This window comes from Cebidichthys violaceus, unplaced genomic scaffold (genome assembly GCF_023349555.1).
Source record: "Cebidichthys violaceus isolate CVI_PGR_0920_01 unplaced genomic scaffold, fCebVio1.0.p SCAF_3, whole genome shotgun sequence".
Lineage (NCBI taxonomy): Eukaryota > Metazoa > Chordata > Actinopteri > Perciformes > Stichaeidae > Cebidichthys > Cebidichthys violaceus.
Genome location: NW_027176483.1, coordinates 4,768,884 through 4,784,777, shown reverse-complemented (window position 1 = coordinate 4,784,777; position 15,894 = coordinate 4,768,884). Strand labels below are relative to the sequence as shown.

Sequence of the window (15,894 nt, the reverse complement as noted above, 5' to 3'; positions counted from 1 at the left end):
GGAAGGAAAGTGGAGCTGGCGGCCGCTGATGGCAGACTGCTCAATTTGCCAAAATATATTCGATAAATGAGCAGCCTTAAGAAGCAGAAAACAAGGGGGAGTGATGCTACTTCACGGAGCTAACGCCAACCGGGTGTGAAGAAGAGGAACATATGCCGGTGTCATCGCTGCTCTCCTGCGCACAAAGCAGAGAAGAAGTGGGATACTGTGTCAATGGACCGCGGCGTTTTTTCTTTTCTTTTCCAAGACAGCCGAATAAAGTGACCAACGGGATTATAATCCCCGCTGTGGATGGGTGGGGGGCGACTGCGCGTCCGCATTCCTTAAATTTTGTGCGATTTCTGTCCGAAGACGCCGTCAAAGATGTCGACCAGCAGCCCCGAAGCGGTGAAGAAATTGCTGGAGAACATGCAGACGGACCTGCGGTCTCTATCCATGGAGTGCAAGAAGAAATTCCCCCCAGTCAAAGAGGTTAGCCGGGGCTAGCTAGCTCAACTGTGCCGTTTACTATGGTGTTCAGCAGCTTCTCTCATTTTATATATTATATAATATTATATTGTACTGTAGATTTTTACACGTTTTGTTTGATTGAGCCCGTTCCCCCATCATGCACCGGGGCCCTACTCTGTGGACACTTGAGTTGTCCTCTTAATTAAAAGTTGTGTCAGCTGCTGGGCCTTCCTGACAACCAGGCGTCCAATTAAAGGAATATACAGGTGTTTTGAAAAATGTGACACCTTTTGGTTAATGTGGTTATAATGAGGTATTCATAGAGGGACTATTGTTGAATTGTCTGCCTTTTGGAAGTTATAGTTCAGCCTATAGTTTTATGCCCCACTTATTGCAAGAGTGTGGTGCTTTACAGTCTATTGTTAGAATATATCCCACAAATATGATCTAGAAATGGGCATCTCAGACAAGCAGCCACTAATGAGGAACTATTATTTTGTGATTTGTGAGAACCAGGCTTTTATTTTGATAGCAGGGCAGCAGTGCATTAATGAGTGGACAATCATCAGCTGTGCTATTTTTAGAGAATTTTTTTTTTTTTGTTTAAAAAAAAATGTGTCATAGACAAACCCTCTGTTTGACCTGAATAGGTTTGTCTGGGATCTCACATTGCAAGTTGGTTTCACAACAAGCTTGCCAGTATCGACACAGCCGAGAGCAATTTCATAGAAGTGTTTTTTTATTTTTTATTTCTGGGAATGAATTACTGGTTGCGGCTGTTGACAAGGATTCGTTGTGTAGCCGTCTGGGTTGGCTTAGTTTCAGAACAGAGTAGTACGAGGAGGTGCAATGTCAGCGCCGTTGACCGTGTATTTCCATTGCTGGGTTCACATTGACAGGACAGCCCAGTGCACCCAGCTTTTTATGACTTAATTTTGCCACAAACAACACAATCCTCTTTATTATGCGATCTGCGTTCAGCACTCCACAGGGCTGGGTCAGAGTTCACGTACATCAGGAATGTCATTTTTCTTTTGAGCCTTAAATTCAGTGGCTTAAAGATAAACACCGAATCATGAGGCTTGCGGCATACAGCAGTGGATAAACACGACCTCCATTCACTCTCCGTTATGTTTTGGCCGAGCTCTATTTCCTAACTGTGCGGACATATAGATGCTTTGCACTGAAATGCACACAGAGCCCCTAATGTTTGCCTATGTTATGCGATTCAGCTGGCACCATCTCGGTCAGATCCCCTTTCCCTTAGTTCCCAGTAATTCCCAGGTATAGCAAGCTCACTGTTTGCTTGCATAAGGTCACACGGGTCATTAGATGAAGCGCTGCACTGTAGGCTGGTGTGGGGGCTGTTTTTGAGGCCATGGAAATATATTTGCCATCCAGCTCAGCGGGGGCAATACATATCCGGCTACGTTGGCTTGGTTTGTTTTTCTCTCGGTTCTCACCTTGGCTAAAGACGACGTCACAAAGAGAAACAGCTGAGCAAGCGCTTCCAGTTTCCATATGTGCTTCTGTCACTGCGTACAGCGTTAGCCTCCACCTGGTCTCACGTCTCGGGCTGCTTTGCTGACCCTTGCCTAGAGGCCTCATGAAACATCTCCTTCAGTATTGATTTATCACCGCCCGTGTTTCCTGGTCCCTGTCGACATCTCCTCCTCAGGGATCACAGCAGTGCAGGGAGCCTCTTTGATGTTCCCCACGACCTGAGCTCTCTCGCCCTCCGGTTAATGGAGTTGTGATTGGAACCACCCTTTTTTTTTTTTCTTCATTTTGAGCCGTCATGGTTCTATTGGATGGGGTGTTATTATTGTGCGACAAACACGAGTACCGGTGGCATTTGTTGTGAATTCAAATCATTTGAGTGCTTTTTTTTTTTTTTTTTTATAGCTTACAAATGTAATCCTCGCTCTATCCATTCTTAGAATACGGTTTCTTGTTAAGATTTGTGAGTTTATTTAGCAAGAGCTCCACATTTTCAGCACGTACCGCTTTTAAAGGAATTAGCTGTGTAGAGTCGCTGTGTTGCTTGTGCGGATATTTTAAAACCCTAATACCACAGCATTGTGTCCTTATTGCATAAGAACGAAGAAGCCCCGTCCTCATTTCCCAGCCCATCTACATTCCAGTACCTCCCCCGTTTCCCAGCCCATGTCCCACAGAGACGTTGCTCCACAGCCGGTGGTTTCTCTGGGTTAAGAGGAGCCAAGACGAGGCCCATTGATTTTTTTTCTGCATCATAGCAGAATGTCTTTTTCATTGAGCAGCAGGCGGTGAAAGTAAACCACCAAGGCTTTGCTGTTTGTTGTGTTCTGATTGCTTTCTCCTATAAGGTGGGAACCCCCCCCCCCCCCCCCCCCCCATCAAGCAGCCCGCTCTCTCTGTGGATGAGTCGGGTGCTGTCAACTGCATGTGGCTCACAGTGAGATGTGCCCGCTTGTCTTGGGTGGAAACCTGCAGAATTAATGAAAGCGCTGTGGGCAACCTTTTGTTTGTGTCACTTTGTGAGGCGGGTTCATGTAGGATGAGACGGAGCAACAGGGAGAGGGGATTTGGTGAACTGACACTGTTGCACTGAAACTCTTGACAGTTCCAGTCAGTTCCAAAAGAACTGCTGAGTTTATAGACTCCCGGGCATGTTTCTAAGGAAGTCGATCTGTGATGAGCTTCCCTAATGCTGCTTTGCACTCAGATGTCGGTCAGTTCCGCTTTGAGGATCTCCACACAAAAAAAACTAAAACAAAACGGCCCCGGAGAAGAGCTGGAATCACCGAGCACTTTCTGATTCATTCAGCAGAAACCAGTAATACTGTACAAAAAAATACTATGTCGGCTCTTTTACAGTCACAGTATTATTGCTCGGTTGTTTGAATCCATTGAATTCTGTAATATTAGCATAGTAGACACATAAAGGATTAATATACAACGACAATATACTGACGACATGCCAGTGGCTGAAAGTAGGTGATTATGGGGCTGTTAAATGCTAACAAGCTAACAAGTGGTCATTCTATCTTGGTCAATTTGACTATCCAGCACAGTAGCACTGTTGACACCCAGACTAACTAAGCATAAAGACAACTCCTCCATCAACCGGTTTCTAGCTTTGCAGAAAGACTGAAGAAAGAAATCATCCGTGAAATAACCCATTAACTGTTTTTTTTGGGGTGGAATTTCTGCTTTCTGTTACGACATCATCAGGCCGGTGGTATTTCCCTCCACACGGGGGTGACTAGATAATGCTGACAGTCGTCGGAGAGATGGAAGGTCTAGACGTGACAACAGAAAGCTTAAACGGCACTTTCTATAAGAAGAGAGGTGAAAAAAAAAAAAATGTGTTCACATGCAAAACGAGAGGTTTGAGCTCGACGTTGAGCCAAACATCAAGCAGTGTGGTGGAGAATATGGGGCTGAACAAAGGCAAACCACACAGTCTGCTTCTAATTAGAGCCATTTATTGGTTTATTAGTCCTATGTGACTGAGTGGATGAAAACTATTTGAGGAGTTGTGCAGCGGACAGATACGATTATTCAAGATACATTTTTTTTTCAAATGCACTTTTGTGTCTCATCATCATCATCAGCCTCCCTGACAGCCACTATTATCATTTAATAACATCCCCCCCCGGCCGAATATCTGGATTCAAACCTGCAGTAGTCCCTCAATTTCATCAATCCCATCATCAACATCCCATTATTGTGCTCTCGCCTTTTGATTGGGGACTTGAGATCCTATTTATAACTTTGCTCGTGCCTCTCACTGCCCTTGGGCCACAGGCTGCAGAAGTTCCTGTTGTCTCATTTCAGTCGACTGGATTGATGGCTGTAGCGCAGTGTGCAGCGCGGTTATGCTCTGGTATTTTGGCGCTGATGGAGCATCGAGAGTTCATGGGTGTGAATGCATCTGAAAACCAGTTACCCCGCTCCCTCAGACTTTGCAGTTCTTGCATTTCTCTATTTTGTTATCCTTCATAGCTACAGTGTGTTATGGCCTCTGCATAGTTCTGCATAGTGAGGACTTGTTGTTGGAGGCGTCACACTGTTCCCTTCGACTGAACACCAATGGGAGTTTTCCATGGAATTTTGCAGAAAATAAGTTGCTGATACTTACATTGTTATTGTCAGCAAGATAATCTTCACAAATGAACAAAACTTTTGTGATTTGAGTGAGTCGAGGGAACCAGAAGTGCAAAAAAATTCTCACTAATTTCCGTGTTTGATTGCGACTCATTCCTCCAGCGCTCCGTATCTAAAGTAACCACAGCGAGGTTGGAATCATTTGGGAGTAGAAACTCTGTGTGTTTTCCTCACTGCCTTGCATAGACGGCCGGCTCTGCTGGAGGAACAAAGGACAAGAGGGAGGCCGGCATTTTTTTTTTTGGAGATTAACTTTGTAAGGAGGTGTGCGGTAATAGGCCAGCTCCGTTTGTATCAACAGCCCGACCCACTGACTAGCGGGTTGTGAGTTGTTGACTTCCACAGTGGCTCAACCTTGTGGCTGCTCAAATGACATGTTGAAGCGATACGATCATGTTGTTGACCAACGACTGTGTTTCAGCCACTCTGACGTAAAGAGCAGTTGCATTATCCCCCTCCCCACACACACACACACACACACACACACACACACACACACACACACACTGCCACCACTGGAATCAGTGATTTGCCAGATGTTGTGATTAAAAGCTGTAATATGCAAGTTTTTCTCCAGAATACAGTGGAAACTGCTTATAGCGATCACAGTTTATTTTCAGGCCTGTTAAAAATGTAGAAATGCACTGAAAACACCGCCAAGCTGTGGCTTAGTGGACTATTTGCACTACTGAGGTAAACAGCACAATACTAATAATTAGAACTACAGTAAGCTATATTTGATGTACTGTACTGTATTAAAGTGTATTTGATTTACACACAGTGCGGTAATTTAATTTGTATAGTAAGTTGACGAGCTGAAGCTGTCCGTTTCAGGTCTTTATATTCATGTAATAAATATATAAATGTCAATTAGATGTACTCTGCTAGAGAAATAAGGAAAATGATAAGTATCTGCTTAAGGTGTTTCATTTGACCCACTATTGGAGGTTTCCACTGTAAATGTATTAAATGCAACAGTTTCTTTCTTCTTCTTTTTTCATACAAAGAGTGATGAAACAATAGCTAACTGGATGACAGGACAGACAGCCTTTGTTCACCGTGTGAGCCTTTTCTTGAGGTGTGTGGGCTTTGCAGAAGCTCGTTACCTCAGCATCAGGTTGCCAAATGGAAAAAAAAAAAAAAAAAAAAAAAAAAAAAGCTCACGTAAGAGACCGTTAAAGGACATCAATAATGTAATTATGGTCCGTTACACTGACAGTACAGCTGTTGTCTCCAGGGTCACATTTACACCGTGTGTCTTTTAGACATTTTAGGTGAAAGTCACAATAGGAGACGACGATTTAATTCATATTAAGAAGCGGTAGAAAGTGTGAGAGAGGGAGCTGTGATGTGGAAGAATGCTGGGGAGAGGAGGAGGAGGAGGAGGAGCAGCGACTGGAGAGAACGAGAGAAGACCTTGAAAGGCTTGTGGTTGTTTTAGAACGTTATTTAGAACAACATCCTCTGTTTTCACTGGTAAATGTGCAGCTTCTCTGTTTCTGTCACACAGACTGACTCACATTTAGTCTGTCTCCATGTCTCCCCCCCAGCCCTTTCTCTCTCTCTTGACATTCCTCCTGTCTTTCCTATTGCACTTGGGAAATCACGTTCTACTCGCACATCCCTCTCAAGTTGAAACCTGTTGTTAACAGCCTTACCAGCCCCCCCCCCCCCCCCCCCCCCCCCCCCCCCCCCCCCGGTGCCATCATTACAAGAAGTTGTGTCTACCACAAGTGTAGCTCAGCACCTTCCGATGCATGTCACCCTAAATGTCTCATCTCTCTTTTTACCCCCCCCCCCCCCCCCCCCCAGGCCGCAGAGTCGGGCATTGTGAAGATTAAGACCATTGCTGCCAGGAATACGGAAATACTGTCAGGTGAGTGAGAGACTGAGAGGGCTGGTGGTTAACCACAGCTGAGGCATCTAGTTGCCACGCTGTCAAAAGGATGTCATCCACTGTGTTTTCATTTAATGTAGCTTTTTTTTTTTGTTTGTTTGTTCATGCTGTCAGCCTGTGGCAAGTCATTTGCATTGTGTTGTAAGCACATTACCTTTAATTTCTCTAAAAAAAAAAAAAAGAAAAAGCTAAATGTTTTTGTTACCCTGCATATTAATACATATATCAGTGCTCATCGCTCAGCTTTGTTTGTAAACTGATTCCATTCAGCCGACATCTGCTCTGAATTCAGAGGTCGACCGCTCACAAGACAAACTGTTGTTATCGGTGGAACTGGGCTCCGATAATGGCCGATTGCTGCGCAGTCACGTCGGGGGGGGGGGGGGGGGCATCGAGGCTCCGCCCACATAATGAGCCACCTTTGCTGAGAATATCCGTGTGCGTGTGATTAACTCCTGATAATAATCTAACCTACTGTTAAAGACCCCATGAAATGTCACTCTGAGACTGACACGACATACTTAAAATGACTTTTTCATTATTATCATTCTGCCGATATATTTAGAAAATATGGACTAAAACTTGCTGCGAACAGCTGATTTTACAGCAAGCTGACGAGTCATACCTGACACGTTTTTTTGTGCATTTTCCTCAATAAAAGTTATCTCTCGAATGTACAACGCGACACTCATCAGCTCTTGATCGGTATCGTCCGATTACTCGTCTGTCGGCCGTATCGTTATTGTATCGACCATTGAAAGCCTCCACCGGTCGACCTCTACGCCGAAGCTCTTTCAAACGTGTCCGGTCTCTTGAACGCTTGAATGGGGGATTGTTTCCGCGCTGCTTCGATGAACTAAGTCCAGCTTCTAGTCACATTTGCAGTGTTGACACATAGTCGACATTTCCCGAGGTCCGCCGTCGACCGTCTGACTCCCGCTGCCCCCCCCCCCACACACCCACACACACACACACACACACACCCTCTGCACAGCGACTCGCTGCAGAAGAGCTCATTTATCTTTGCTTTGAGAATGGATCTGTCAAAGCGGCGTAATGAGGGGGAACACAAAGATTGAGTGAATCCTGGGTTAGGCCAGGTTAGAAATGATGCTAGAAACTAGATGTGGTGAAAATGATACAGGTGGACGGTTGAGACGCACTCTTCACTGTTGTGATTAGACGGCAAGGACATATTTTCATTTTTAACAATTTATCGTAAAGACAAAGTACATTAAAATACATCCTCCAACTTTTGATAGTTAAAAGAACATTTTTTTATTGTATCTAAAGTCTGTTTTTGTTATTTGTAGCTGTAGTTTTCGTTACATCTCTGCCTTTTCTAAGATATTATTCTCCCGTACCAGCATTTGTTACTGCTATTGATTTAAACACATGAAAGGTTGCAGACTATATTGATAACCTGTCATTTGGATGTATTAAACAACATGATGTGATTTGTTTCTGATAATAATTTCCACGCATTGTAAATCATTGATGTAATTTTAATGTTGGCATATTTGTACTTTTCCTCCCTAAACTTGAAGCGCATATATATATATATATATATATATATATGTATGTATGTATGTATGTATGTATGTATGTATGTATGTATGTATATATATATATATATATATATATATATATAAATAAATATATATATATATATAAATAAATATATATATATATATATATATATATATATATATATATATATATATATATATATATATATATATATATATATATATATATATATATATAAATAAAAGAACTTGCAGTGACATTCCTCTTTATCTGTGTCCGTTGCCTGCAGCTCTGAAGGAGAACAGCTTAGAAGTCGTGCAGCCTTTTCTGATGGGCTGTGGCACCAAAGAGCCAAAGATCACCCAGCTGTGTCTGGCAGCCATCCAGAGACTCATGTCCCATGAGGTGGTATCTGAGGTGAGCACCTTGAGCGAGCTTCATATCTCAAATGAACACAGTGGTTCTGTTCAGAGGTGAGATATGTACTGACAAACAATACGACATTATAAGCCTCAGCAGATGCTTATATGGTCAAGTACATTATACTAGTTAATAACATGCAGAGGTGTAATTGGAAATATTTGGCGTTTTTATATCGTTTTTACTCTAAGGGAATATTAGGCCAGTACAGTATCAGAAAAATAAAAAAATATAGCTTGTTTGGATGAAGTGAAGTTGAGCCAGATTTTCCTCCAAATCTCTCAGGCTTCACTTCCTCCATCTTCCCCTTTTTAGTCTGGTGGGTTTTAAAAAAGTGACCTCAATAAGAGCCCCCCCCCCCCCCCCCCCCCCCCCCGCGCTCTCATCTGGATTCATTCTGTCACTCTAGAATGACACGAGGTGAAGAACGCCGAATCAATGCACATGTCCTTATGGAGACAAGTTTTCCTGTGTAGTCATTAAGAAAACAAGAGAGAACGGGTCTTCTCAGACAGATCACTCCACACAGCCGCTTGTTTTTCCTAGCAATAGGGTATACAGTGTAGCATATAGCATATAGTGGGGAGATTTGCTGTATCACAAGAGCTATCTGTAAAGAAACAAAACAAGTATAATAAGTAAGTAATCAAACAGGGAATATACTGTATATCCTCAATGTTCCTTAAGATTTTGTAAATTCAGTGTACACACACTTGCAGATTTAGGTTCACGTACCACTTTAGCAACATCCTTTCTAATATCCTAAGATCAATATCCAAGTAGACAATGTAAATATTAGAACAGTTCATCTAGATGTATTCCTTCCTTCCTGTTCCACGGCTCATTCTGTCCCGCAGAACCTTCTAGTCTTCGCACAACCTCTGTATTCGAGGAAGCCATCGGCCTACAAAGAGCACCGGTATAACCGGGCCGCTCCGGTAGTTTGAGACGGCAGTTTGGAACCGCGCTGAGTGATTACATGGAATAAGGTTTCCGTTTCAGGAAATGGGCGGCTGGAATCATTTCCTAATTACTGATGTATTTTAACATAAGCTTATGTGATGAGTGAACGGGTTTTGAACCTTTTTTTTTTTTTAAATAACCCAGCTGGAGTCCGACCTGATATTAGAGCCGTTTCAAAGCCAGCACCCCGGAGCTGCTGCACAACTGTCTTGTTAATGCGCCGTTATTAAAAGCTTACGGAGCCGCCCCACGCTTCCTACATTTTGATATCAGCCGTTTATTTAATTAGGCTCATGTTGGTTTCAAAGCGTCTTCCTGTGGAATGAGAGTCTAAGTGCTCTACCCTCCCAGAACAAGATGAATGTGACATGACCAACTCTATAACAACTTTCATTTACTCCTTTCATTCCATAGTATTCACATTTGTGTTGCACCTAATTATCATTACTAATTAATCTGTTAAGTTTTTGATAAACTATACCATACCAACAACAGTACAACATCTTACAATATACAGTTTATATTAAACAGGAAAAAAAAAAATCCCTACATTTGAGAAAGCGGGACCAGCTGTTGTTTGTCATTTTTGCTTTATAAATAACCATGATTGTTGAAATTGCTTGTTTTTCACCCTAAAGATACGAACTGAAATAAACACATTATTACAGTCGTCTCCTTGAGCGGGTGGTGGGTGAGTTTCTTGTTCAAGGGCAGATCAACAGGAGTGTGCGACATGAGGCAGATTTTCTCAGCTTGATAACGATGCACACTTTACATATTCTACAACACACACACGCACACACACACACACACACACACACACACACACACACACACACACACACACACACACACACACACACACACACACACACAGCAGCAGCAGCTCTGATCTGCAGGGTTTGTTTTCCTTGAGGAAGGAGAGGGGTCCGTTCAAACGTCTTGAAGGAAAATGTTTTAACAGTAAAGAGCAGACACTGAATTGTGTCTTACTGATGACAGACAGACAGACAGACAGACAGACAGACAGACAGACAGATAGACATCTGCTGGTGTCCTCAGGAGCAAGACTGTCAACATTACCAAACCTGGGCATTAATATCTACAATGAAGACACTGCTAATGATGATTGAATGCTCCTGAACCACATCTACATAGAAAAATGTGCCGCCAAACAAGTTTGTTGTTGTTGGATGATTGTGACACTCGATAACAGAATCCATGTAGAGATCCAAAAGTAACTGCATATAAACCCTTGTATAAATATTTGGGAGCTGCATTGTAGCATAAACTCTCTGAACGGAGAGAAATCGCCCCGTTAAGTGTCTTGAATGTACTAGTGGATTTAGAGCTGAAACAAATTGTAGGAGACAGAATTAATAAGACCACAAATTGATAATCGATCATATGGAGTCATTAATTAAGCTAAAATAGCAAACATTCGCTGGTTGTAGCTTCTGAAATTTTTTGTTTGATATCTGTCTTATCTTTTTGTTTTGGACTTTTGGTCTGACATAAGCAATTTTGTGATATTTCATAGACTAAATGATTCATTTCTGAAATCTAAAAAGCAGAAACTCATTATGAAATGTGTCTTGATTTAGATTTAATTTTTTTATTTCCCACTTTTTGAAGTAATGCATCCTCCTGTGACTCTCGCTCTGAGAGGCTGCGTGAGGAGAAAGCTGTATTTTGGACAGCTTGACCTAAGAAAGGAAATGCAGTGTCACTTTCTGTGAGCATCAAGTGGCACCGTATTAACTGGTAACAAGCTTCCTCGTGAACTCAATGATGTTGTGACCCCGAAGCAGGCGGCTCCAGCTGGTCCCACACACAGTCTTTGATTTAGGGTTGTCTCCTCAGGCGGAGCTCTCACTTTACTTCTTTTTTTTTTTTTTTTTGTTTGTCAGCTCTCGACACTGCCTCTTGAGTTGACAAGTGCTTGTGTGTGCAGACTGGTCACTCTAGTAAGGTATTAATGAAGATCACCGTAAACAATTGAAGGCGTGTTTGTGTGCATGACAGGGCGCGGCGGGGAACATCATCAACATGTTGTGGCAGCTGATGGAAAACGGCTTGGAGGAGCTGAAGCTCTTACAGACGGTGCTGGTCCTGCTAACTACAAACACGGTCGTCCACGATGAAGTACTTTCCAAGGTACACGAACAACACACTCCTATCACACAGACTGTTTGTATATATATATGTCTTACTCCCCTCTACCATCTATAATTGGATACAATACACATATTGTAAAGTCAAACTTTAAGACTCTACCTGTAATGGCTGAGATCACATGATTTGTATTTTACCCCTCCTGACGATGGACCGCAAATGCAGCAGAAGTTAATTTAGGTTCAGTTTATACTTTATCATTTTTTTTCTCTCCCCTATCCAGGCCATTGTGCTGTGTTTCCGACTTCACTTCACCAAGGACAACATCACCAACAACACGGCGGCCGCCACCGTCAGACAGGTCGTCACTGTGGTCTTTGAGAGGATGGTGGCTGAGGACGAGCGTTGCAAAGGTCAGAGGGCGCTGGTTCCTGTTTGAGGAAAATAAAGAGTTCACATAGTGTTTATATCTATCTATCTATCTATCTATCTATCTATCTATCTATCTATCTATCTATCTATCTATCTATCTATCTATCTATCTATCTATCTATCTATCTATCTATATATATATATATATATATATATATATTAATCTGTAACATCACTACTCTGTTGCTTTAATGTCTAAAATACAAATTGTCTATCCCCCCCCCCCCCCCAGGCATTGTGGAGCATCCTCCTCCTGTCCAGGGAAACACCAACAGGCGGTCTGTCAGTACACTGAGGCCCAGTGCTAAAGACGCATACATGCTGTTCCAGGTATGTCCACCAGGGGGCGACAGCCTTCTACTAAGTGTCATGCCCTCTTCTCAGGACCAAGTAGCTTTTTAAATGGAGGGCTCATAATCTCATCATTAATGGACGAGAGACAATAAATCTAAACGGTCCCCACAACTGGAAAATACTGGTATTACCAAACAAACAAGCTGGTGTTTTGAAGTTGACAATAAGTTAGATAAATTGCTTTCATCTCTGCAATGAAGTGACATTTGCAGGAAGAAGTGAAGAGGTCCCTTGTCTCGAAATTACTCATCACCCACACTTTGCTTCTGTGTGATCGTTGTTTTCATTCCAGCAGAGCTCAGCAGTGACTGCAGTGTTTCAACCACTGTGATGTGTGTAGCACATAACGCTCCATTGTTTTTGAGATGCTGTTGTGTGCCTCCTTTGCAGGACTTGTGCCAGCTGGTGAATGCCGATGCCCCCTACTGGCTGGTGGGGATGACAGAGATGACCCGGACATTTGGCCTGGAGCTGCTGGAGTCTGTTCTTAATGATTTTCCAGGTGTATTCCTACAGGTACATGCAGCACAAGTGGACAAACATGTAAAAACATATATATTTTGTCCCCCTCCTGTGTATATTGTATTATCTTAACATCAGAGTATATACAGCTCACTGCAGTGAAACGAATGCTCTTTACCGGAAGTGTGTCTTGGTGTTACTATGCTTGATCTGATCCCAACGTCCCCTTCTCTCTCTTTCTATTTCACACCCAGCACCAAGAGTTCAGCTTCCTGCTGAAGGAACGGGTTTGTCCCCTCGTCATCAAGCTCTTCTCCCCTAACATCAAGTTCCGGCAGGGCAGCAGCAGCGCCGCCTCACCAGCACCCGTGGAGAAACCTTACTTCCCCATCTGCATGAGGCTGCTGCGCGTGGTCTCGGTCCTCATCAAGCACTTCTACAGCTTATTGGTAAGGGGCCGATCTGCAGCGACGGTCGGCTAGCCAGAGCTGTCTTCTGATGGATGCTTTACGAGTAAGGGATTTTCTCCAGCACAGAGCTGGTACTCTTAATTGATCTGGTCTGATTAGCATTGGATTAGCATAGCAGTAGTTTTGTCTTAGTTCTGCTCCAGGCGCTTTAATGAGCTTAGCTGCATCTAAGTACTTAACCATTGCAGCTGTTTGTTTTTTTTATAGTGATATTCCATCAATCTTCAAAATGGAAATTTGTCTTTTTGCCCATCTGTCAAGAAGCGTGGCGAGCCACAGAATAGCTTCATCAAAGCCCAAAGCAATTCAGGGATTTTGCCAGAGGCCAGCATCTGGTTACAGGACAAAGCTGGTCTGTCCCAATCTGATTGGTGTGTGTGTGTGTTTGTTTTACAGGTGACCGAGTGTGAGATCTTCTTGTCTCTGCTGGTGAAGTTTCTGGACGGGGAGAAGCCACAGTGGCTGAGGGCGGTGGCTGTGGAATCAGTCCATAGGCTATGTGTGCAGCCACATTTATTACGGTAAACAATGTTAAGCTCTACAAAAGCCAACCGCCCATTTTAATTATCAGTCATTTATTTTATTGCTCTTGATACAACAACAGGTTGAGCAAAGCAGGAAAGGAAACCTAAAACGCATACCACGCCGTACTATCGTATAATTAATACAAGCATATGATTTTGTTAGTCGTCTCGTAATTTAATACTTATAATGTCTGTGCCGTCAACAGAATACTAAATAGTTTAAATGATATGAAAGATATTCAAGCATGCCATCAGCATGATGTCAGGTCAGTGACTCGTTCCATCTGTTGATCTCTGTGGTAATTTTTCATGGTTCCATAGGTTGAGGATGATATTTGCAGGTTAACATGCAAATATTCATGTTAACTACTATGTACAGCTGAGGCTGACAAAGCATGAGCTGAGCCTGAGCTAATCAGAGTCTGAGATGTCCTAAAATGGTGTTTTTTTTCACAATATAGTTCTGCACCATGTCAGCACCCAAATGGACAGTTTCTTGCTGTTTCTGTCTCGCTAACCTCTCATCACAAAATTCTGTTTTCTTTTCCTTCTTCAGTTCGTTCTGCCAGTCTTACGACATGAAGCAGCACTCCACCAAGGTATTCAGAGATATTGTCAACGCCCTGGGCTCCTTCATCCAGTCTCTCTTCATCGTCCCAAATGCGGGCAACAGTACTGCTGTCAGTGCACCTGCTGGTCAGTTCACTGATTTTTAACAGTGACTAAATCCTCATTTTGAGCTCTCTAAGACTGTGGTACTAACAGATTTAAAAGTGTACAGACACAAGTTGTCATAAGAATGCAATGGATATTTAGAGTTGCATAAATAATCAATAAATAAATAATCTTGTGATTTATCTTCTCATTTTATCCATCTTCCAGCATAACACTCTGACTTTCTGTCCAGGTGGCTCAGGTTCAGGGGCCCAGAGTGCCGCACAGGGCGGCCCAGGGGCAGGAGGGGTCAGCGGCAACCTGACCACCCAGGCTGCGTTTGAATATCGTGGTATCTGGATCCCCCTTATGACTGTTAGTGTCCAGGGCAGCGCCAAAGCCACCTAGTACGTACTTTCTGTCTCCCTTTTATCTATTTTCTTTCACGTGCACACAAATTATATCCATAACATACACAGAACAAGTGAACAGTTGTAGGGATGACCATCTCTGTGCTGCTCAGTGGGATAAATATGAGTTCCTAGCATAGCTGTTACAATAGCTGCATTGGGATAAATATGAGCTCATAGCATAGCTGTTAGCTGCAGTTGGATTAATATTAGTTCCTAGCATAGCTATTACATTAGCTGCAGTGGGATAAATATGAGCTCCTAGCATCGCTATTACATTAGCTGCAGTTGGATTGATATGAGCTCCTAGCATAGCTGTTACAATAGCTGCAGTGGGATAAATATGAGCTCCTAGCATAGCTGTTACAATAGCTGCATCCTGCAAGCAGTGATTAACAATTTAGCATTAAACCACAGGGAATCATAATACGAATCATAATACGACAGAGATCAAAGGCTTAACCCTGCTTGAGGAGAAAAAAAAATGCTTTGTCATTCCCCTTTGGAGTCTCACAGGAAGACACGGTTTGAAATACAGAGAATTACATTAGCCAGAGGCCTTCCTGTCACAAAGAGAAGTGTGTCTAAATTGCCCTTTCTGATGGTACTTAAATGTATTTCCTGTAGTTAAGATTCTTGCTGGTGGTTTTGGAGGCTGACTTTCCTTAGTATGAAGGAGAGTTAGGCACACACCTTTTGCTCCTGGTAACTTTAGTCCTGGGACTACTTCTCCAGTTCTACCTCCCGACCAGGGCCTTTTTTGGGGGTAAAACATCCCCAGAATTTAGACTGTAGTCCCTACAAACGAAATGCAATGAATTCCTCAAAAGTGTCCTAGTGCGTGGGGAAAGTTCCTGCGGTCTACAAGGGGCTTTAAATACAGAGTGCAGATTCATAAGAAGGAAGTATGAATACTATACTGTTGTACTGCAGTCATTTGTGTAGAGGGAGACAGTTTTTCAATGTCATAATGGAACATATACAAACATTTCAATTTATGTATGGACTTGTATTTATTAATCAATTCACACCAGAACACACATACACACACTTCATCCTCC

The 15,894-nt window shown here is 42.8% G+C and overlaps 1 protein-coding gene across 2 annotated transcripts in view; it reads left to right on the top strand.

Annotated features, from left to right (window-relative positions):
- mon2 (MON2 homolog, regulator of endosome-to-Golgi trafficking) overlaps positions 1-15,894 on the top strand; it is a 34,710-nt gene continuing 18,816 nt past the window's right edge. For both annotated transcript variants that reach the window (XM_068722599.1, XM_068722598.1), the window contains exons 1-11: positions 1-471; positions 6,415-6,478; positions 8,319-8,446; positions 11,438-11,569; positions 11,811-11,940; positions 12,192-12,289; positions 12,704-12,829; positions 13,030-13,224; positions 13,642-13,766; positions 14,326-14,465; positions 14,677-14,830. In XM_068722599.1, the coding sequence (XP_068578700.1) occupies positions 364-471; positions 6,415-6,478; positions 8,319-8,446; positions 11,438-11,569; positions 11,811-11,940; positions 12,192-12,289; positions 12,704-12,829; positions 13,030-13,224; positions 13,642-13,766; positions 14,326-14,465; positions 14,677-14,830 (1,400 nt within the window). In that variant the 5' untranslated portion in view covers positions 1-363. The remainder of the gene's footprint in view (positions 472-6,414; positions 6,479-8,318; positions 8,447-11,437; positions 11,570-11,810; positions 11,941-12,191; positions 12,290-12,703; positions 12,830-13,029; positions 13,225-13,641; positions 13,767-14,325; positions 14,466-14,676; positions 14,831-15,894) is intronic.